This window comes from Rhipicephalus microplus, chromosome 4 (assembly GCF_043290135.1).
Source record: "Rhipicephalus microplus isolate Deutch F79 chromosome 4, USDA_Rmic, whole genome shotgun sequence".
NCBI classification, from domain to species: Eukaryota; Metazoa; Arthropoda; class Arachnida; order Ixodida; family Ixodidae; genus Rhipicephalus; species Rhipicephalus microplus.
Window position 1 is genome coordinate 163,109,250 of NC_134703.1, and position 24,999 is coordinate 163,134,248.

The window sequence follows — 24,999 nt, forward strand, 5'->3', positions numbered from 1 at the left end:
GGTATGACCAGTAACCACTTTTGGCCGTCAGGCTTGTAATTCATGAGATAAAGGTGGTCATCGCGGATCTCAAATAGAACCGCTTGAGTGTGCAATGTTCGAAAAGATGGAGAAATCGACGGGTCTGAAAGGAATCGCTAAAAAGCGTTGATCCAGTCATTCTTACGTTGCTAAAAGGCCATGTCGCAGTTTGCTGGAAACACAACTGTTTCGTCCACGGCAGATAGACAGGCAGAGCTTTCCAATGATACAGGTTAACGCGATAGGGCGTCGGCATCAGTGTGACGCCGGCCAGACAACACGCATGTCAAATTCTTGCAACCGCAAAGCCCAGCGAGCTAAACGGCCTGAGGTGTCCTTCAACGTGGATAAGCAACAAAGTGCATGGTGATCGGTGACTACGTCGAAAGGGTTACCATATAGGTATGGTCTAAATTTACCTAGAGCCCAAATAATTGACAGACACTCCTTCTCTGTTACAGAATGATTCTTCTCCGCTTTGGTGAGAGAACGGCTTGCGTAAGCAACTACGTACCCCTGGAATCCCTACTTGCGCTGCGCGACCACGGCACCGAGTCCAACACCGCTTGCATCGGTGTGTACCTCAATCGGAGCAGTCAGGTCGAAGTGACGCAAGATTGGCGGTGAGGTTAACAGGTGGCTCCAGTTTTTGAAGGCATCATCACAGGCGGGTGTCCAAGCGTAACTTTTTTAGTCATTCCGTGAAAGTTCAGGCAAGGGGGCGCTGATTATTGCAAAACTCCGAATAAAGAGGCAAAAATACGAGCAGAGGGCAAGTAAGCGGCGCAGATTTTTCAAAGATGAGGGTTTAGGAAAGTCAGCAACAGTCTGAAGCTTAGCGGTGTCAAGAAGAATGCCGTATTTAGAGACAACATGACCGAAGACCGTGAGCTGACTTGCGCCGAAGCGGCATTTTTTCTGGTTTAGCTGAAGGCCGGCATCTGTTAGGCACTACAGCACTTCATCTAGCCTGCGGGGATGAGTGAGAAAATCTGGCAAAAATATAACCACGTAATCTTAGTAGCACAGGCATGTTTTCCACTTCAGGCCACGCAAAAGATTGTCCATAATCCGCTCGAATATTGCAGGTGCGTTTCAAAGACCGAAAGGCATGGTGCTACATTTGTAAAGGCCATCAGCAGTGACAAAGGCCGTTTTGAACTGATCTTCAGGCTCCATAAGGACTTGCCAGTAGCCACTCCATAAGTTATTACAAGAGAAGAACTCCGCACCTTGGAGACAGTCAAGGGCATCGTCGATTCTCTGTAAGAGATAAACGTCTTTTCGAGTAAATAACTAAGACGGTAGTCAACACAGAAGCGAATTGACCCGTCCTTCTTTTTAACGAGAACGACAGGAGATGCCCAGGGGCTATTGGAAGGCTGGATGACGCCACGCTTGGGAATGTCAGCTACTTGATCAATGATAACCTGGCGCTCTGTCGCGCACACGCGTTAGGGTCTCTGACGCAGTGGTGCATTGGTGCCCGTGTGGATGTGGTGACGCACCGCTGATGTGCGGCCGAGGGGACTACGCTGGCAGTCAAAGGAACAACGGAACTTGTTCAGGAGTCGTAGAAGCTGAGCATGTTGCGAAGCGGTTGACGTATGGGCAATGGAGCTGTTCAGTATGTCAGGTCTAGTAGTCGAGGGCGAAGAGGCACAAGTCAATCCAGCAACTTCGTGTTCGGCGAAGGAACCAGTCGTCATGTCAGTAATTGCAGAAGTGTCGATACTGTAAACACGCCCCACGCACTCGCCCCAAAGTAGTGTTACAGGACATGACAGCAGATTTGAGATGAGCAGTCTGCTGACACCGTCATGAAGTTCCAAAAGGGCATAAGGTAGCGGTGAACACTTGCGACGAATGAAAATGACAGATGGCGTGAAAAGGGCACTTGACTCGGCGAGCGCATTGCAAGACACCACGGCAAGGGCAAACGAATGCAGCGGTATAATAATGTCTTCAGCAACAAAAAGTTTGTCCCCGGTTTCAACAGCGTCATGTAAAGTAGCGTCGCTAAACACTTCAAATGCCACCTCAGCGCGCGAGCGGTCGGTGACACTAGTAATTCAACGACATAGATGAGGCCGTCAAGCGCAATACGAGCAGCACAGGCAGCGGCTGGCGTGACGTGCTCTGCGCTTGCTGTATGAAGCGATATACTTGCTTGTGGCGTCATAACGTTTTTGAGCAAGTGCAGAGTCTTGCACTGATCACTAAAACTGCGGTACCAGTGTCGACAAGAGTGAGTGCAGCGATGCCATCCACATATACTTCCATTACATTCGTCGGTGAAGAGAGGCTTAGGTCTTTTCGCGGGTGTTACAGTACCTGCCTCTGGATCTGCAGCAATTAGTTTTCGCGCTCCGGCGATGAAGGACAACGGCGCATCAGCGATGGCGAGTGGCGTCGAGGTTGATTGAGCGACGGTTAACAGGATGGTGGTGGTCGGCGTACGATGACATCTGGCCGGGATGCTAAGAGCCTGCGAACGAAGGGCGCGGTGGCACTTTAGAGACTGGTTCGAAGCTCTGGAGGTAGTTCTTGAGATAGGCAGGGACACGCCGATGGCAGTATCGTCCAATGTGGCCAGGCAAACCACCACAGGCAAACCATACCGGCCAATCGTCGGGTGTGCGCCATTGTCCACTACTCAGGAGAGACCTTGGCTGAGCGAACCGCTCAGCCAAGGTCTCTCCAGATGCCCAGATGCTTTGTCAAGTTCCCTCCAGAACAGTGGGCACGGCTGATGATAATGACCTAAAAGGCTGAAGAGGTGGCCTTGCGGCAACCTCAGCGTAGCTTAGAGGTGCATTCACCTCGGCACAGGCCACAGAGTCGGCAACGGCGAAGTGTCACGGGCAGGTGGCAGAGCCGCGCAAACTTGCTCCTGGATGACTTCACGAATGTTTGCTGGCAGATGTGATGGTGGTTGGCTGGCTGTTGATAGCAGCGGCAGCTGATGAGTGACCTCAGCGCGAACAAACTCCTTGATCTGCGATAGCAGCGAGTGATGGTTATAGGTGGTTGTCAAGCTTGAGAGGGAGTCATCCGGGACAATAGTGCATCGCGTGAGAAGACGCTGTCATCGGAGCTAATCAAAACTCTGACACAGGTCGATGAGCTCCAAGACAGTGGATGGGTTTTTCGAGAGGAGCGTTTCAAAGGCATCGTCGGAAATGCCTTTCATAATGTGTCGTACATTGTCAGTTTCCAGCATCGTCGGGTCTACACGCCGGCAGAGGTCGAGGATGTCCTCAATGTAGCTGGTGAATTTCTCACCAGTTTGTCGAGACCGGTTTTGTAGGCGTTGTTCTGCGCAAAGTTTGCGCAGTCCAGGGCGCCCAAAAACAGCTGTGATGCAGGTCTTGAAGGTCCTCCAAGTAGGAATGTCCGTCTTGTGGTTTCTGTATCACAGCTTGGCGACATCCGTTATAGAAAACATCACGGTGGCCAGTTTCATGTAATCATCCCATTTGTTGGTATTGCTGGCTTGTTCATGGGATTCCAGTCAATCCTCAACGACTTTCTCGTCTGTGCTGCTGAAGATGTCGAATTCACGCTGGATCTGGGCACCGGGACAGCTTCGGGGTGGCAAAGCCCGGAGGGATGAGAAGACTGTGTCGTCAGGCACGACGGATGACAGCTTTCGGCTTCGCAATTCCAGGGTCAGGAACAACCACAGCAGCATCCACCAAAATATATTAAAAATTCCCGGCAAAAAGTGGTAGCAGCGTCAGGACAGAAGCACCAAGAGCTGGCCGGATATACTGGCATCATCGCAGCAGCAACCAGGCAGTCCTATCTCGCGCCTCGCGCCAACGTGTGAATGTCGCTGCGGTAGAGGGTATTCCTCCTCACTACACTGGTCTCTAAAACAGTCAGAAAACTGTAGTGCGACATTTTACTCCTTCAGGAAACAAGCATAAGTTACTTCCGTAAAGCTAGGAGACTGGTAAAGCACTTCTTTGCGTGTGCATTTTTCTAATCACCCACACACCAAGCGTGCGTGTGACACAGCAATGATTGTGTTTAACTGGTATCCTCATAACGGGGCTCACTTCACCTTCGACCTCGATGGTTGAATGGTAGTGTTTGACTATGCGTTTCAAGAGAAGCAATTTAAGCTAATCAGTATATACGTGCCGGTAAAAAGTCAAGCAATGGCAAGCTCTTACAGGCAATGAAACCCAATGCTGCAGAAAAGGAAGCACCACACTTTAACAGGTGACTTTAATTGCGTTTTAAATAGTTTAAGGAATAGAAGAGGCCTAAGCAGGGAGAAAAGAGAGATTTAAAGTTTAGAATTAAAGAAAGTTGTTGAACAATTCAGCCTATTAGACGCTTACACGCTGTGTCATGGTAAAAGTTTTTAACACACCTGGCTGCGTAACAGCTTGCGGGCTAGAACGAGAGTATGTGACTCCGTCTCTGCGGTGAACGTTCGTAGACTGCCAGGTGGTTGACTTTCTCTCATACACCTTGGGTATTTCCGAACACAGGCCTGTGCTAGTGTCCTTTGAGGTTTACGATAGGTTGTCTCACCGCCACCCTTGGCGAGTAGACAATAGACTCTTGAACGATGATATGACAAGGGCCAGTTTGCGCAACCCTGTGTCAGCCTCCATAGGCAACCATATCTAGGACGCTTCCAAGCAGGAGTGGCGAGAAAGCTGTTCCGACGAGGGTAAAAAGTTAAAGCAACGGTATTATGGTCTGGTGAGAGAAATGCTCCAGCGTATCCGGTAGGTTGCAAGAGTGTAACCAACCTCTTTTTTTATGAAGACCTATGCTAATCACTTGAAATTAATATTAGCCCGACTAAGAACGCTGACGTCCACCATGGCTAGCGCTTACCAGGTCAGATGCGTTTCTAGTTCTCATCCGGAAGTCCTGAGTTACGTCAACAGCACCGGACTCGGGCAGATGGAAAACTGCGGTAACTTGAGCCGACAGGACATCGTCATGTTTTGCACGCATTTTGAAAACATGGGCACTCACCAACTACAGCTTGACTTGGAATTGCTTCTTAATCATCCGTTTGTAAGCAATCTCCTACAACTCCCCGATGACGTATGTAGCAGTTTAGTTGCTCCCATAACCCTAGATGAGCTCACGATGGGAATGCGTCACCTCCATAAAGGTTCTGCACCGGGAAGCAATGGCTGAACTGTCGAATTTAACAATGTATTCTGGGATGTCATAGGACCCACCTTGTGCGAGGTGCTGAATCTATTTACGAGCAGACACACGCTCCCACCGTTGTTTAGGAACGGCAGGATCGTCCTGCTTCCGAGGACGCAAGATCACGAGGACCCACGTAATTGGTGTGCGATTACGTTATGATGAACAGACTACAAAATCTGAACGACTGTCCTAACCCTGCATCTACAGGGAGTCACGCCGTCGCTTATCACATCTTGAGAGTCATGTTCAGTGGTGGACCGTAACGTCAAAACTTTGTATATGCTTAACAGAGATATTATAGAATACACAAGACAGAGACAAGCGACCAGATGGCTGACTTTTCTGGACCAGGCACAGGCATTCGACATAGCAGAGCATAAGTACATTGCTACCACTCTGCTGGTGTTTGGTTTTCTAAGACAGTTTGTGTACGTAATAATGGAATTTAGAATGAAATTAACAGTGACCTCACAATAAACAATGAAATTGTAGCTTATTTATTAATAATGAGAGGCGTGAGAAAGGGATGCCCTCTTTCCTCCATGTTACTAGCGTAAAGGATAGAACATTTCTTGATTCAGACTGAAAAACACCAGACTGTCCTTGGGTTGCAAACCCCCGGTAGTGGTACCCTTAAAGTAGCTGCTTACGCAGCTCACATAACGATATATCGTAGAGACGAGGTCAGCCTCGCAGCTGCTTTCAAGGTTTTTTTAGTATACACTGAGCTCTCCGAAGTGAAACCTAATATACACAAGTGTAAATAACATTGTCTTCACACGTCACCGTTAACATGCCCGCACGGCGTTTCCGTCGTAAGTAAAATATACATTTTAGGTGTGAGCTTTCAGGCCAACGGCGCGACCAGAAAGAGTTGGGAAGAGAGAAAGGGGCTGAAACTTCAGATCAACAGGGCCCTCTGGCTTAAATTCCGTAACAGATACGCCGTTATTTACTCTTGAGCGCCTTCACTCGTCGCCTATGGTTGTTGTCCAATTCCCTAGAGATGCCTTATCAAGTTGCACGCAAGGTCAAATCACAGCTTGTCATATTCGTTTAGAATGCAAAATCTTCCCTTGTCAATTATGAAAAGTTAGCCTAGCCTCGTGTGAAGGGCGGCTGGAACATCCCTTTGGCTGTCGTTTAGGCAGATACCTTTCCGTTGAAGACGACCCTCAGGGTGTTACAGCTACCAGATCAGCACCCCTCCAAAAATCGTGTGACGCACTTCCCAGTAGTGCACATCCGCCTGTTTTTGCAGACACAGCCCCCAGAACCCAAAGCGCTGAATCCGAAATCCTTCTATAGGCATGTCATAGATATTTATAGAAGAATAGCCACCCTGAACTTGGATACTCAGCTCCTGGAGATTTGCAACACAGAGTTGGCACAGGAGTTACAGGCGAAATATGGCTGCGAGGCTAAGAACCTTGGGATTCTATTGGTATTGCTGACCCCTAGCTGGCTACCAGGCAGTATTCAGCATGTGGTGTGGCATTTTAAGTGGTGCGTCTATGGCGGACATGATGTGGCATATGGTCTGCTTGGAGCAGTGCGCGCACTGCAGAGGGCATGATGGTAATAAACACGCATTGCTAACTTGCCGTGTGGTCAAGACATTCTGGTCCCTCCTGGGCGGGGCGTACCACCCATTAGGTATAGCGCTGGTCACAAAAAGGAGTAGGTGCCTGTATAGTGCGCTGGCAGGTCTAGCGCTGACGGCCGGAATGTTTTCCTTGGGGGGAAAACGGAAGCATAGTAGTAAACTAGGGAAGGGCCCGTAAGAGCCAATGGCCGATGATGGTGCGATTGTACAACATTGTAACCAACCATTTGGAAACTCAATTGTTCCTCCTTGGTGAGGAAAAATTCCCCGAAGCGTTGGTCCTGTGCCTGTAATAAAATTTTCCACGGCAGGGTTGTGCTTACCTGTTCTTCAATACAGAGATTACGAATCATATAAGACTCACCTCAATAATTTGTGGTAAGTGTTCTCAAAATCTTGCTGGTAATAATGTGAAAAAATATTGAGACTGCCGTGGAGCCAACCTCCTTGTAATTAAAGGCCACTTGAACACGAAACCGTTTTGTGTGTGGAACCTGTGTCATATAACTTTGGTGAACAATGAATTTCTTATGTGCAGACATACCCACAGACAAAAAGACAGACCAAAAGTTTTGCGTCGAAGTGCTAGAAAAGGATTATCGTCTTTAAAAACGCCCCCGGCAGGGCGTATATACGGCGAAGATTGAGCAAAAACTTTACTTCCTTTGTTGCTCCGTGAAAAGGAACTCATACCTTATAATTATTATTTGAGAGTATTCTCGCTGTAATAATTAATAAGGGACAATATTTTCCGCTCTTCTTTGAATTTTCAAGGGGCTGAACGAGAGGGTTTTAGTCACGTGACCGTGCTGTTTTGTTTTTTTCATTCTATTTCAGAGGAGACAGGTTGAGTCAAGGACATTTTAGCTCGCTTGTATTGGGAGTACGTGTGGTGTTGAATGAGAGCTATCACTGCAACCAAAAGAGTTACTTGTGAGCAAGCATCCTTGCAAGGCTACTTTTTGAAAAGCATAGACGCGAACAGACGCATATTTACAGCACTAAAACCCTAGCAAACGACGGAACCTTTGAGAGTTATGTTGGACATACATATTTTTACCTTTATACGTATCGACCTTAGCATGACCTGCTCAATCTGCCCAAGGTCTCGAAACCGCCGCCGAAAAGTAAAAAAATAACAGAAAAATTGATCCAATTGTCGTAATCGTGCCCCTTTAATTAATTTACTATATGTGCACCAGACCTACAGAAATTTGTTTCAAATCACACACACACACACACACAGGCGTATATATATATAGATACATATGTTGCGACGCGCGCCTCCGACGACGTTACGAAGGGCGCCTCGAAATTTCACCGCTGCAACCACTGTTACGAAAGACGGCGATGCCAACACGGTCCCGAAGGCGCCACTACTTCGAATTCCACCGGGAAGGTCACCGGCCGTTTGGTAGCGTAGGTTTCTCAGCCCGTGACTGCTTCTGCGCAGAGCTGATAGACGAGCGGACAAGACGACGGTGAGTTAAACAAGGTTTATGTACAGCATATATACAGAGGCGTTAAGAATTCGGCACTGGGGCCGACAGAGACGCGAAGAGCCGAGCTCTTCTCTCTAACACATAGCTCTACTCTCAAATGGGTCTGCTGTCAAAGAGGTCTCCTAACACACAGCTCAGCTCTCTCTCTCTCTCTCTCTCTCTCTCTCTCTCTCTCTCTCTCTATATATATATATATATATATATATATATATATATATATATATATATATATATATATATATATATATATATATATATAATCATCTACGTCTTGGTGGAGATAGCGTTTATTCAGCCCAAGCGCTCAGCGAACAGGCAGTCTGTGACAGAGCGCGCACATGATTGTGGAGAGACGCAATGAAAGTGAGCACAGAGACCCAGACGGATGATGATGATGATTATGACAATGCATATATAAGAAGAAGCGCATCACGAATGCCCACAATATATATATAATGCACCATGCATATCATGGAGACGAATAAATGTTCATGCTTCCGATGGTGTTTGCTGCTTTGCACTTTAAAATGTTTTACAATGCACACACAAGTTCCTTCAGGTGGAAGTTTTTCTAAAGCTTACATGTGTCCGAGCTCATGAGCAGCTGCAAAAGGTCCGGAGTGAGGATGGTCGTTATGCACGATAAAAATAATATTTCTCCTTGTGCAGGCCCCTTCTCTTGTGGATATACCTGGTTTTCATTTCACGGGAAGATGTTGAAAATTAGTGATTCACGCTTCCATGTTGCTTTTCTTTTCACGCATGCGAAATAAACTGTTCGTATGAAGTGGCTACTTAGCTAAACAGACAAGTCCAGAGAAATAACATGACACTACCCTCATTAATATTTTTTCCGGCATATCTTCCCTCTGTTCTCAGCCCCTGAAGACTGTGGCTATTCGGTGATATTTGTTCCGACGTAAAAAAAAGGCTGCCCTCTACACATTTAATATAACCTGTTTCTTTTGCATTATTGTGATTTTTTCAGTAGGCAACAGACACGGAACGCATTTGTAATATAACTAATGGTAGCTTCGCTCTACCTAAGTTTGTTGTCTTACGCTGAATCGTAAGGGCTAAAACGGTTCGCAATGGTTGATATCACTTGTTTATTGCCGCATAAGTAAAATACTATAGCTAAGTTGCGCTGTTAAAAACAAGACCTTTTAAAAAGTGCTTAAGGAAATATTTAAAAAAGAAGGTTTTCTCCAAATACACAGTGTTTTTCGTATCTTAGCACCTTTATATGGGAATGACTCCCCGTTTCAATGATGCCGAATATTGTTTATTTTGGCTAAATTGCGAATAAAAAAGGACATACAGAAAGGCACGCCTAAAAGCTTTTAATTCTATCTATCTATTTATCTATTTATCTATCTATCTCTCTATCTATCTATCTACCTACCTACCTATCTATCTTGTAGAATTATGAAAGTGGTGGACATCAGTAAAAGACAAACATCATTCACGAGTCATGGCATAAAAAGTTATCGTTATTCTATCCGTCACAGACATTGGTATCGGACAAAACTAAAATTTGTGCATTTAAAAACGATTGCACGATTGCTTTACAATTACATGAGAGAGTTTTCACAACACATTGGTGTTTTAACGCCGACGCACCTAAGTTCGCACTTGGTGGTACATCCTAATACCAATAACTGACGTCTTTAATCAATGACTTAGCAAAGACTTGTGGCAGATGTTATAGTAAAGAATGAGGGATTAATCACAGCAAGCTGCGTGACAGCTCGATTAGCGTCGCTGGCTAAATGCAGAACTAGTCCTGCTATAGTTGAGAACTACGACAAGGGTAGAGAGAAACAGAAAGCTTGTGTCTTCTCTATAGGCCAGCCACAATTTTGTGTCGGTCAGCATAAGCAGGGAAAGTGAAGAAGGCGCGCGTCGCAGATCTATTAGGAACTTGCTCCCCATGCTTCTTATGCTCACGGCAAGCCTTGCTTGCTTGCTTGCTTGTTCCTTTCTTTTGTGGCTCTCACCCACTAAGGGGGATTGGCCAAGAAGCCGGTGGTTAATGCAAGTAAATACCTATAGATTTTCTAGATTAGGGGAATATGATTACTGTGTTTTTACTGTGAAATTAATTTGGCGCAATGTCAGAAAAAAAAAGAAAAAAAAGGGAGGGGGGGGGAGAAATAATAGTATTTGTTGAATATCTGTGGTGGAATCGTTGTATGAAATTCTTCTGAAAGTTGAATCATTGCAGTGTATCAGCTAGATAATAAGTGGTAGTGTGACTAGTAAAATTCGAGAGCTGATCGCTGACTCAGCAAGGTAATCTTCTCTTGGTGTGTACCCTAAAATAATATGTATCCTCTACTCACCCTTCGTAACTTTCATGAAGTAATAAAGCACCCATTATGCCGATATGCCATTCGTCATTCTGCTGATAGGCGAGGTACCCTCTCCACATCTGTAAGGCATTATGTGCACTTTGTGCTGTGAAGGCTCGTCCACAGGTGGAGAACAAAATGTGAGCCCGCGAAGCAGAGGCGGCACGCAAGCGGTTGGAAGAGAACCTTGAGTCGAGACCTGTATTGACATTGCCTCCTCTAACCCTCAACTGCAGTCTCTACTTCAAGATCCCCTCGCCACAAATTTCAACGATAACATAATTATGATCTTCAAAGGACAACGCCGCCCATGGCTGAGCAATCAGTTATGAAGTGGTTGTATATAATTGCTTCAACTAGCAAATGATTACAGTTAGTACATATATAGACGTATATATTGCATTGATATGTGAATAATAAAACATTGTGTATATAGTTGTATACACAATCAGCCTATAACAACTCGCCACTTCTTTATATGAAGGTACTGGACTTTCACGGAGGATTCACGGGTCCTACCGGTCATTTCTGAGCAACTCTTCCATATTCCTTCACTTCGTAAAGACGGCAGGACTTTTTTTGTACAGATGAATGCTATGAACGAGGCCGATGCTTGAACTGAGGTCGCCGCCTCAGGTTGTGTTAAAGCGTTGACATAATTCGACTTTCTTTGGAGACGTACCGCATAAGACGGACAAGTAGATACGGCACTTTGTGGGAGCTAATCGCCGTTTTCATGTTCATAATGATTTTCTTGACCGCCGACCACGAGCACTCGGAGAGGGTAGGGACACATATGAAAGGCGTGCTTGTCAGCCTCCGGAGCATGCCACTGTGACACAGCTTGTGTCGCGTGCGTGGCTGCAGCTGTCATGGAAGAAGTCACTGACACGACTTTAGGTGGCAGAAAAATTAAAATACGCAATAGCTAATGGTCGAGCTTGATCCAGTGGCGTTACCACTCTTACTGCACATGCGCGCCCGCCACGCTTCTCCTTTTCGACGCTCTCCCCCTCTCTCGCCTCGCAAGGCCGACGAAGGCAGCGCTGCTAGCCGCTGCTCTCTTCCCCTCTATTACAGGATCTCTCTCAGTGGCACTTATACCCCCAACGCATAGGTGCATCCCTTCCCGTCTCTCTGCTTTCCTAAACACCCGCCTCTCTCGCCTCGCAATGCTGACGGAGGCAATGTCTGCTAGCCTACGCTCGCTCCCCATCTCTCTCTGCTAGGCAGCCGTCCCAGTTGCGTCTTTTTTCTCACTGTTGGCAGTTTCAGTGCTGGGTACACAAGCTCGTGGGGCGTTGCGCGTTTGGAGGCGCGCGGCGTTGCGTACCCAACCCATACCCAACTGGAATACCTTATAGAGGCGCACACGCAAACGCAAGCCGCTCGAAGGTCACACGCGCTCACAGCTCCATAGCGTCTTAATTATCGCGTAGTATTTATTTATGTTTACGATATAAAATGCTAAATTAAACTTACATAGTGTCATGAAGTACCCGAATTTCAATAAATCTTTTTTATATAATATGACAGTTATCAATACAAAAAAAACTTATTCATATGCGCCACACTTGCTACTGATGCCGGCATTGTCGATGCCAAGCAATCCAGACAGCCTGTCGTAGTCCGACAAGCGCGACGACAGAGCAACGGTGTAACGTGTAACTCTGTGTAACTTTTAGCTTGTACTTATACTTCTTTACGTTAACGTGTTACCAGATACCAGTTTGCGTTTACCGTCCTTCCGGAACGTGCCTTTTCCAACGTTTTGAGCTGATCATACGCAAACAATATGCCTTTATGTTTTCGCAAACCATAAATCGTGACGCCAACTGCATTTAAACTGCATTTAACTTACATAGGAATAAATCACCGTTACGGCAAAATTCCCGAGACTTTCTTATCGCGAAAAAATGAAAATACGAGGTTGCTGTAACATTAGTGTCGACATCTTGTGACACTTCGTGAAACCACAGTCGTGAATACGTTGGCTTACGCGTAATGTTTTTGACGTGAAAATGAATAAAAAGGTTACTAATTTGTAATAACGCCACTGCGCGGTTTTCGCACCAGACGTACAATGTACAATGTTTCTGAAATAACAATGTTGTGATTGTCTGGTTTACTAAGACCGCGCTAGATGGCGCCACCTAGTCAGGTGGTCGAGGGGTATGGCATATTTTTAGTTTCTATGTTCCAGGCCTTTCTATCTTTGGTATTCTGGCTGAAACAATGTAATCGCTATTGGTACTCGCACTTTGGCCTATTTTAACTCGACGGCTAGAGTATCCGCAGTGCGGATACTGTGAGTTCCTGCGAAGGTGGACCTTACAAGGCGTCCGATTCATGCTGTCCGAGATTTGGTGCCTTTGTGCCAAGCTATTTGTATAGTGGCTAGCCACTATATTATTTGCGCTTAAAGCTTGAAAGTCAAAGTGGTGCCTCTGGCCAGCCTCGGCTTTGCTCGCCATAAACGTGGGTGACGTCACGGGTAACATGATGTGCCAGCATGTGCGCCAGGGCAGCTTATCTCCGCTAGGAGGCCAGCGGTGGCACCGTTGTTTATGGCCGCGCGGACGCATGGCCCCAGTGCCCCAGCGATCTTGCGACGCATCTGTTTGGGGTTTCGCGCATGCGCAACTCCGCCGCCCCAACGTCCTGGGTACGCCAGCCGCTTGGGTACACAGCACTAAAACTCTCTCGTCTCTCTCCTCTCCATCTCGCAACGCCGACGCAGGGAGCTTCTGCTAGCGAGCTTCCTAAATGAAAAAAAACTGGCTCCTCGTCCTGCACAAGCGTTAACTGCCCACCCACGATATACAGGCACTGAATCTTGAGCTCTAACGTAATGCTCGTGGGAGATTTCTCCGGTGTTTTGTTGCACAATAAACATCAGTAGCGTTCACGTTAAGTAAAGGTGGCTCGCGGGTATATGATTTAATCAGACTTCTGCCTCTCACTGCGCATTACCAGAGCACAATGCGCATTACCAGAACACACCCATCCACATCAGTGCGTGCTTTGCCCCTCCCCAGGTTTCTCGCCACAGCAACACCGCCTTGAAGGCCACTGTCAACGCTACCGTCGTGTAGGTGAAGTGTTAGCTCCACTGCCTCAAATATTCACAAGGTTCCGCATAGCGGGTAATGGTCGTATTTCTTGCTTATTTGTAATCTAACTGTAAAATATTATTTCCTAAGAGCGGCGACGATGAAAGAGGACCTGATCGTGCCCAGAATGCATGCCCAAATTTCATTTTGTTTTTAATTTGTAACCCAAAGTATAATAAAGAAGGCATTTTTATTATGGCTCCGCTTCCTGGTTTTCAGCATCATAGTGCCTTGACCAGAATCACAACGAGCAGTTGAATACCCCTAACGACGAGGCGAGCTCTCTGAAGAGGGCGGCTGCTCGACGTGAGCAACGTGGTGACCCCGGGCGACGAGCGAACAATCCACATCATCATGAGACTCTGATTACCAACGTGACGACATGAAAGGCTACGACAGAAACACACGATGGTTCGAGCGGTGGTCACCAGGATCATCAACGACATGACGACTGACGGAACCAACGCTGACCGGTGAGCTAAGTGATCGTCTTCACCTGTTTAAGATGAAGGAGGCTCTGTTAACGAAACTTGACAGCCAGATAGAGGAGTATGTTGTTGAGGATTACCTTGAGGATGAGATTCAAATCATTGGGCTATACCAAGACTCTACCTTTCTAGCGAAGTTCCGTGCCGAACGTATTTCATCAGCCCCTCAACGTATAGCTAGGCACGCTTCTCATCATCACTCTCCTCCACCTGTGCACAGAATAAGCTTCCTAAGCTTGATATACCGACGTTTTTTCGTGACCTCATTGAATTGCCTGAACTCTGAGAGTGATTGGACACAACTAATTACAAAAAACGGACACCACGCTGATGTAGCCAAAGTGAAATATCTCCGGAGCTACTTGTCGGGTAAAACAGAACGTGTCATTTTTGGCCGGGCTACTACCACCAAAAGTTATATCTCTGCTATCGATCTTTTTCAAGAAATATTTTGCCATAAATTTGTGAATGATCACATGCACCAGCTTCTCAACCTACGTGAAGCACGCTCATACGAATATAGTGAAGGGCTTCAAAGGCTGTATGAAGAGGTGCAAGCTTGCGTGAGATCCTTTCGTAACCTTGGTGTTGAAGAGAGAGAGTATGGAGTGTTTCTCGAAACTGCAATAATACAGAATTCCCCACAATAAACGGTACGTCGTTATACTGAGCACGCCTTGTTTTCTGAAAAAATGGAAGTGGCACTACAGGACAACTAGATGAATTATGTGTTCTTCTAGAGTTCTGTAGCCTGAAATTGAGAATCCAAGAACAGGCAGTGCTAATGACGCTTGATCACCGTGAGCAATCTCTAACTGGCAACCCTAAATTAAAGAAGGGTAACTGAGGTTCAGCGTCTATATTAACCGTCAAACACTCTCTAGAGAGTGGTATGTTCTGCGATGATAAAGATCACGCGGGGGATGACTGCCCAGCTGAGCTAACGCTAGACGAGAAAAAAGAGAAGCGGCGCAAATTGGGATGTTGCTTCCGGTGTGCACGACTGTTTCACAGAGCGAAGGAATGCAAAAGCTGGAAGAGGTTGAGTTGCGTAAAGTACAAGAGGAGGCACTTCACTTCTATGTGCGACCCAAAGTGTACAGAAAAAATTGGCACCATACCCACGGAGTGAATGATGAAGAGTGGGGCGAAGCATTCGTCCGGCCTTTCGTTCTTGCTTCCGTCCGTCAATGCGTCCGTCTGTGTGATCGCCCATGCGTCCATCCGCCCGTCAGTGCGTTCACCTGTTCGTGCGTCCGTCCCTGCGTTCGTCCATGCATCCGCCCCTGCGTCCTTTCATGCGTCCATCCATGCATCTGTCTGTGTGTCCGTTCGTCCATCTATTCAACGCTCCAAGTACCACCACCTCACATCTTTTTATTATGTATTCCCCGTATAGAAGCACTGCCATCCAGTGGACATTCCAAGGACTGAACTAGAGGTGGCACACGCACACTTTCTTACGGCTTGCGCTTCGTGTCTGATTCCCACCTATAACCACCTCGACATCATGGTATATACTAGTTCACTGTATTCATGGCACTGCGGCCCAACGTTCGCTAAACCTTTCTAAAACGAAGACGGTTACGTCCTGCGAGTATAACGTAGCAACCTTTTCCTGTCAGATAGTGCTCAATGTACATGCCAATGGCTACTAATGGGAAATGAGAGACTGGAGAATCCGGCGTTTACTTTCTTACGGCTTGCGCTTCGTATCTACTTCCCCCCTTTAACCACTCCGAGTTAATGGTATATACTAGTTCATTGTATTCATGGCACTGTGGCTCAACGCTCGCAAAAACTGCCTAAAACTAAGAAGGTTACACCCAGCGAGTATACCGTAGCAACCCTTTCTTGTCAATAGTGCGCAACGTACACGCCAATGGCTGCTAATTAGAATCGCAGCGTGCGCGTTAACTAAAAGCCGAATGCTCCTGTCTCTCAGTCCCCTTTAGCAGCCGTTGGCATGTACATTGAGTACTATGTTTTATTGTTCAACAACGCACAGAAGAAATCTCTCACCGGCACCACCTTGGAGGTGAAAGTGTTGTACTTGCTACATACTACAACGGCTACGACGGACGAACGGGTGTCGCTATAGAGAGCTTCGCCCCTAAAAAAAACAAAACGCAGACTACTGTCTCCAGTGCGTCTGTGGACGCTCTAAATAGCACAGTACTCCTGGAGATTGCGGAAATTTGTGCTCAAGGCACTGGAAGGAAATGCTTTTAAAAATGTTATTGGATGGCGGTATTCGATGCAGCCTCATCACAGAAAAGTTGTCAGGAAAGCTGAAAGCCACCGTGTTATCCGAAAAACAGCTGCCAATCGCTGTGTTTTGAAATATTTCCGCACCTTGGAAATCTTCTCGGAGAGTACGAGTGAGGCTGCATAGCCAGTATGGCTCAAACTTGATTGAACTTGAAGCTATAGAAGTCCCACAAGTATGCAGTTACCTGTCAGCGTTAACAGAGACAAATGCGCCTGAAAGGATGAAAGACCGGAACTTACGTTTGACTGATGTCACTCTATTCCAGGTTTTACCCGAGCCTGGAGTATGCGTTCTTACAGTCGCTAACAAATAAACATTTCTTAGCGACTGCTTCCGTATTCTGAAAGAGGCGGGGATGAATTTAACGAAGTTGACGACAATAGATGAACAATTACAAAACTAGTACAACCGCCAATATTTGACGATGCAGTTCGATGTAAAAAACGAAAAGAATATTCTTGAACTCGTTTGGAATACCAACAAACACATTTTGAAGCCGTCGCTGAAAAAGATGCTTGAATCAATAGGTGAGTCAAAGGTTACGAAGCAACAGATCTGAAGCTTTGCCTCACTCACGTACGATCCATTCGCATTCCTGATGGCATACGTTCTGGTGGTGAAGTTAATATTACAAAGACTGTGGCACAGAAACACATCTGAGATATATCCCTACCGGGTCTATTCTAAAGGAGAGAAAGAATGGATGAATGGCCTCCCAAAATTCAGTCATTTAGAAGTTTAGACACATTTTGGCAAATTTCTTCTGGAAAACAATTTTTGTGTTGCCATACATGCCTTTAACAATGCAAGCCCAGCTGCGTACGGCACCGTGCTCTACCTTCAGATGCGAGACTTGAATGGGGCCGTGAAAGTTGTATGTCTGATAGCTAAGTCGAAAGTAGCACCGCTACAACAGATGACTGTCTCACGAGTAATGCTCATGGGAGAGATTCTTGCAACTTGACTGATTGCAACAGTGAGACGTGGCCTAAACTTAACAGGCTTTGAAACTGTTATATGGACAGACTCTATAATGATGATTTATTCGCGAGAAAGTTCAATAAAGCGCTGCAAACACTTCGTAGCTACCCAAGTGTCTGAGATACTCTCCTTAACGAAAGTGAATATGTGGATACATTACCCATGGGATCGAAATTCTGCCTATTTGTTGTCTAGAGAAGCCGCCGCTGAGCAGCTCTTACAAAGCTCGCTTAGGTGGAAAAGACCACACTTTCTCCACACTGCCTCGACATTCGACGAGTCCTGCTACAGTGAGGATACACTCGACATAGAAGAAGAAACTGTGTTTGAGAACAGCTGTACGACCAAAACCTACAATTGTGAACATCGATGACTACAGCTCTTTTAAACTACTGATACCTACAACTGCATAGATACAGTAGTTTGCCAGGAATTACCGACACCCAGACACCAAAAAGAAAGGACTTATAGCCACAACTGAATTAGAAGATGCAGAAATTTATTGAATGCGTCGAACTCAAAACAAAGTATTTGAACAGGATAACTGGTGAATCAACATTGTAGTTTAGCAGTTCAGTCCCTATCACGAAGAATCAGGGCTTCTACGCTCGAGAGGTCGAATTCAGTTCACTAACCTCTGCGAAACATCCAAGCGCCCTATTCTGCTTTCTGCGTCAGACACATTTACAGAGTTTCTAGAGAACAAAGAAAATCAATGGCTTTTACACGCTGAACTTGGTTGAATCATGATGGAGCTGAGAGAAAGGTTCTGGATTGTGAGAGCCAGGCAGGTGGTAAAAAAATATTTATAGATTTACAGTCTGCCGGCAATTTTCCTGCAAGCCATACTCGTAGACCTTCGCACCTATAACAGAAGACTGTGTCACCCTATCTCCACTTTTCAAAGTGTGTGTTGTAGATTTTGCCGACTCTTCTCCAAAAATATAATGCAGATAATACGAAAACGACCTATGTACTGATCTTCACATGTTCAGTCGTCAGAGCTGTTCATTTGGAGCTCGTCAACAATCTTAGTTACGACAGATTTTCACTTAAACAATTTGTGTCTCAATAAGGCATTTGCAGCGTTATGTATTCCGACAATGCCAAGACCTTCATAAAGGACTCAAGGGAGATTCAGTGACCTGATGCGTTTATTAAATCACAAGAAATAAAGTCGCTATTTGCCAGTGACATGATCGTTTGCGAATTCATCACCGAACAGACCCCCTTCTCTGGTGGGGAGTATTTAGGGAACGGTTATAGACCTGTGAAGTCTGCATTGAAGAAAACACTGGGAAATCCTTTCTTTTTCATGAAGAACTTTCTACCATCCTCATTCATGTTGAGGCAAGGATATATTCGGCAGAGTGACTTGTTGGGCGAGTAGGTTTATAAGGTTTGCGCTTGTCCTTCTTTCGTGTTTTTTTTTCGCGCCGTAAGCTCGTTAAGATATATTCGCGACCAATCACTTTTGCGTATGCAGAATCATCTGAACAAACCCCACTTACGCCAAGCCCTTTCCTCATAGGACGACGACTGACTATGCTTCCTGCAGACCGTGTGAGCACACCATCAGAAGAAACTTCGTCGTCACACGACATTCTTCAACAAAGATGGAGGCAGAGAGAGCAACTGGTAAATAGTATTTGGAACAGGTGGAGACGAAAGTACATTCAAGAGCTTCGTTCAGGTCATGTGGCTGAAAATACAAGCAAAGAATCACTTTAAAAAGAGACATCATATTCGTTATTGAATTCAACACATCAAGACAATTGTGGAATATTGGACAAGTTACAGAACATTTCAGGGCAAGGACGGCAATGTTCGATCATGCCAGGTGTGCACTTATGGTGGCATCATGGTAAAGAGACCGATGCATCTGTTCTATCTTCTCGAATATGCCAGACAAGCTGCAATATCCCGGAGAGAATCGCCTTAAAAAAGGAAGCCCATGAAGGTTTTCTGCCAATAGCTGTTAAATATTCTTTTGGAAGAGCGGCGAAGATGAAGAAGCGGACAGGAGCGTGCCTGAAGTTTTGTTTCTGTTTTTAATCCAGCGTCTAATAAAGACAACGTTCTCTACTAAGGCTCCGCTTCCTAATTTTCAACACAAATTATGTGAATTTCCCTGCCTAAAATGCGTCATTGAAGTCTTGCAGAACCTGGGTATAAAACAGTGTAGGATTAAAAATAGGCGGTTGGCAGGCCTAGTGAGAAGTGGTTTCTGTGGACTACCCAGTCAGTGATTCTATATGCTGCATGTTTTGGCTTTTAGTTGGGTTTGGTGGTAGATCAACTTGTTCTTATTACAGTTGGGATTGGGCGCATCTAGTGTGAACTAATGCAACACCGACTACATTGGCGTTGAAATGGCAACTTATGGTCTAATGCAACGTCAGTTTTCACATGAGAGCACAGACGTCAGTCTTATAGGCGCGGAGTGCACTTTCAGGATACGTACTTTTCATTACCATGTTCCTTCGTGGTCGACAACAGTTGGAGCGTAGCTTGCTAAATCATAGAAACACAAGCGTAATATTTATCCAGCTGCTACAAAAGCGAAGCGAACTATGAGGCCACAATGGACGTTAATCCGGTGTCTTTACAAAAGAGTTTCACGGCTTGACGTGGTTCTACCTGACTTTCACACAGATCTTGGCCATGATCTTGCAAGAATTCAGACTTGCATTCTTCAAGTTTTCATTTTAACGGTTCTTAAGAGCGTTTCTTCAACTTTAATGCGCTCACATTTATAGCATCACTGTAGCCTATGGCCGTTGCTGAGTAGATAGAAATTGTCAACTTCCTGTGGCGCAAGCCCACAGTACGCCGCGGGTGGCCTACCAATACGTGATACACATAATAGAAGTAAAAATTTGAATGGCGTAGCGAAGGGTTTTTCTGGCTTGTCGTTTTCTTCAGCAGAATGGACATTTCCGATGGAGGCGAAAATATTGTAGGCCCGTGTTTCCAGATTTGGGTGCACGTTAAATAACATGAAATGGTCAAAATTTCTAGAGCCCTCCACTCGGCGTCTCTCATATTCATATGGTGGTTTTGGGACGTTAAACCCCACATATCAATCAATCTTGCAATGCCACTTGAGCCTTCTCCAGAACGGCCGCAGATCTAGAAGTTACAGCTTATTGTTCAAATTTATAGTTGTGGTATAGATCATGCGCATGAATTATTTAGGTCGTAGGAGGAGATTCAAGTCAATGCCCGTACGCTAATATTCTTCGGGATGCTTCTGTCGACGCTCCCTGAATCAGACACCGTCAGTCATACATATCTTCTGCTTAGGTCAACGTGATTTTGTATTGATAGGGTGGTGGCCATGATATAGTGGTCACTGCCTAGATGCCCGTCTACAAAAGCATGAGCAAATACTGGTCATGTGTTTTTTTGGAAAAACCAAGGCCGGAGCAAGGGACTTGTAAGAAATTGTTCTATAAACGGGGTGGGGAGTCTTGGATCTGTTATTAAAGAGTACTACAAGTTGAGTATATTATACCAAAATTGAGTTCCTTTTGCTGCTGTTATGTAGTATCCCTAATTTATAAGAGGAAGTTGAAGCACCCTGACACATCATGGCAGAATGGACATTAGGAAAAGTGGGAGGTGGTTATATATTTTTGAAAGAGGCAGTGTAAAAAAAGATGACACAAGAAAATATTCTGTTGAGGAAAATAACACAAGGAGGGTGTCGCACTTTTTGTGACCTTGTTTTTTGCTCTGCCCACTACACAAATGCATATTCTTCAAAACCTCATGCTTTGATGTACCAGTCAACAATGAGGAATTTGGCACCTTACCTAATGCCGGTACTTTTCTTCCACCAGGTAAGCAATACATCTTTCTCCTGAATTAAACCAAAATACAAAACAAGCATTCACCACCACACTCAGGACGATTATTTTGGCTAGGGTAAAAAGTGAAGCAGCACACAATCTGATAGTTTGAGGCAATAAAACGCCTATATTTCATTGCGTTGAAGACTAAACACATAACGAATTGTTCCCAAAACGTTAGAGCAATATATAGGTACTGCCATACTTATTTATTATTGTTAGTAAACGAGCCCACCTGAAACAAATGGATTATTTCGTAAATGTGTATTTAATGTTAAGCCATATTTGATAGATTAGCAATGTATTGTATTTACACGCTTCATTCTGATTAGTTGCTTCATCGATGTAGCAAATGAAAACATTAAGTGAATAGGCTTTTAGAATACTCAAAATTCACATGTAAAAGATGCACAACTAGAGAATATGAAAAAAACTTCTTTCAGGCACAACGTGCAGTTATGCTTTGCTGTATTTTTACTTTTGTATGCTGAAAAAATAACGTTTCTTTTTTTCAAATTTTAGAAAATTTTGAAGAAGTACTCAATTAAGTTGCGTGCAATAGCTCTTGTGATTATTGTCATGTCGAGAAATAACAGACCAAGTCAGTCACAAGTTAATTATGGAATACAGCATACGCAGTCGCAGCCGCATAGACGGAACCGCGAAACGGATGTGAATAGACAATTGGCTATAGCAGCTACGCCACATAAATATACATAAATGCATAAAGTCTTACATAAATACTTTCATACATAATCTTACATAAATACTTACATAAATATATAAAGTCTGGTTGAGATTCCTCAATTTATGAAAAGCTAGTTTTCCCCATTATTCCCGCTGTCGTGGCATCAAAAGTGAAAAATGTAAGTTCTTATTAATTTTTCCTGCAGCCCATATAGTGAAACGTGAATAGAAGAAAGGGCATTTAGTTTCCCTCAAAAAGCATATGGCTGGCTTCTCTGAAATGAAACGGTCGAACTGATCTGCTTCAATGCCTGACATTTATTCTTTTCCAAGCCCCCCAAATTTCAATATTACCAGGCCATTTTGAACGAATTATTGTATATTCGTACCTAACTGCAACGAACCCCGAGTGACTGTGCACTGATCAACATTGGAACCACATTGTGAAAGGCCGGCGAAAACCCTCTTTCATTTACCTCTGCAGCCAGAATCAACAAAAACTTTAATGGTAGTCTGGTGGTCTTACGTTTGCTTCGCTTCGCGTAACGCAGGCGTGAACGTGCAACGAAATTGGAAAAAAATGAGAAAGAGAGATATAGAAAAAGAATGCAGGTGAGAAATTAGGAAGAAAATAAATGAGTAAAAATTGTCCCGTGACAGAGAAAACAAAAAACAAAAAAGAGAAAAAAGGAAGAGTAAATTGAATCAAAAACAAGCAAACCTGCTTAGCAGTGCCCTTTAATTAGGGTGGCATCAATAGTGCAATTTTGACTTGTTTTGTTTTTCCCCTCATGTGTATAGAAAGAAACATTGCTGATCGCCTTGTCGTAGGAATAGTTTCAACACGGAAGTGAATTGTGTCTTCATAAAAATAGCGCTATTGTGTAGTGATATATTGTCGCTGTACAACGCGAACAAAGCACAAGTATGCCTTGAGGCAGCGAAAGCAGCGTGTTTTCAACAGCTAAGCCGCAAGATTGTCTTCTTTTTTGTTGAGTCAAGCCAGAGGCCCACTACTTGGTGTCTGCTAAATCCCCACATCATCGTTGTCGTTCACACGCAGACACGGGTCATTTGCCTCCCTCTCAAAGAGCATCGACCCGATGCAAAGTCAAGAATACAGTTTTTTTCAAAGAAAAGTCTCACGCAATCACTCGCTGACGTAAGGCTTCATGCGCACTACGTGAACGAGTTCAGGATGGTGCTGGCGACGATTGGTACTACACGAACTGTCGGGAACAACTTCGTAAGTAACCTCACTCAGTTGTCGCAGCACTCGGTAAGGCCCGAAGTATCTTCTTAAAAGCTTTTCGGAAAGTCCTCGTTTCCGTACGGGTGTCCAAACCCATACTTTGTCGCCAGTTTGATAGACGACTGTTCTGCGGTGAGCATTGTAGCGGCCTGCATCGTACTCTTGTTGCTGGCGGATCCGTAAACGTGCAAGTTGCCTAGCTTCTTCCGCGCGTTCCGTGAACGTGTTAGCGTATGGGTCGATGCCGTCACCTTCGTGCGGTAGCATCGCATCTAACATAGTTCGTACTTCTCGTCCATGAACGAGGCTGAACGGGGTCAGGCGCGTCGTTTCTTGCTTTGCCGTATATTACGCAAACGTTATGTACGGCAAGATTTCATCCCAATTTTTGTGTTCAACGTCTACGTACATCGAAAGCATGTCTTCAATGGTTTTGTTTAGACGCTCTGTCAGCCCGTTCGTTTGTGGGTGGTAGGCGGTGGTCTTACGATGCGCTGTTCCACTCAGCATGAGGACGTCATCCAAAAGAGCTGCCATAAATGCGGCTCCTCTGTCTGTGATCACGACGGATGGTGCACCATGCCTACGTACAATGTTCTCGATAAAAAATATTGCCACCTCTGCTGCTGTACCTCTCTGGATAGCTTTCGTCTCGGCATAACGGGTCAGATAATCCGTCGCGACGATAACCCAGCGGTTCCCTGCAGTAGAAGCAGGTAGTGGGCCCAAAATGTCCATGCCGATCTGGTAGAATGGAGCTGTTGGGACCTGTACGGGTTGCAGAAGGCCAGCTGGTTTAGTCGGTGGTGACTTGCGTCGCTGGCAGTCGAGACAAGCACGGACGTGGTGCTTCTTGGCTGTGGTTAGTCTCGGCCAGTAATACTTTTGCTGTATTCTGGCCAACGTTCTCGTGTAACCCAAATGGCCAGAGCTCACCTCGTTGTGGCATGCTTTGAGTACTTCGGTACGAAGGGCTGCTGGGATGACGAGCAGATAGGCAGATCCCGTCGGCGAAAAGTTTCTTTTGTAGAGTACTCCGTCCCGTAAACAAAATGATGACAACACTCTTGCGAAAACTCTTGGCGCCTTCTGAGATCTGCCATCCAAAAAGTTAATTAGGCCAAGCAACTCAGCGTCGTCACGTTGTTGCTGCGCAATGGCAGTCGTGTCGAGGACACCGAGAAATGCCATTTCCTCCTCTTCAGGTAGGGTTGCCGACTCAATGGGTGAACGGGACAGACAGTCGGCGTCCATATGTCGCTTGCCTGACTTGTGTACGACTACAATATCGAATTCTTGCAGCCTGAGACTCCAACGCGCTAATCGCCCGGTAGGGTCGTTTAGACTTGTTAACCAGCACAATGAGTGGTGGTCGCTAATTACTTTGAAGGGGCGGCCATATAAATATGGGCGAAATTTTAAAACCGCCCATACCACGGCGAGACATTCCTTCTCAGTTGTAGAGTAATTAGCCTCAGCACTTGTTAACGTTCTGCTTGCGTAAGCGATTACCCTTTCTGTGCCCTCTTGCTGCTGCACAAGCACAGCTCCCAGACCAACATTGCTCGCGTCTGTGTGAAGCATCGTCGGGGCTTCTTCATCGAAGTGGGCAAGCACTGGGGGCGTTTGAAGACGTTGACGCAGGTCATTAAAGGCAGCCTCCTGTTCTTCGCTCCACT

General features: G+C 45.5%; 1 protein-coding gene across 1 annotated transcript in view; it reads right to left on the reverse strand.

Moving 5' to 3' along the window:
- LOC119171493 (zinc metalloproteinase/disintegrin-like) overlaps positions 1 to 24,999 on the reverse strand; it is a 112,664-nt gene that overhangs the window by 46,722 nt on the left and 40,943 nt on the right. Inside the window, exons 3-4 of the mRNA XM_075891999.1 lie at positions 21,346 to 21,392; positions 8,902 to 9,010 (exon numbers count right to left, since the gene is read on the reverse strand). Of these exons, the coding sequence (XP_075748114.1) occupies positions 8,902 to 9,010; positions 21,346 to 21,385 (149 nt within the window). The 5' untranslated portion in view covers positions 21,386 to 21,392. The remainder of the gene's footprint in view (positions 1 to 8,901; positions 9,011 to 21,345; positions 21,393 to 24,999) is intronic.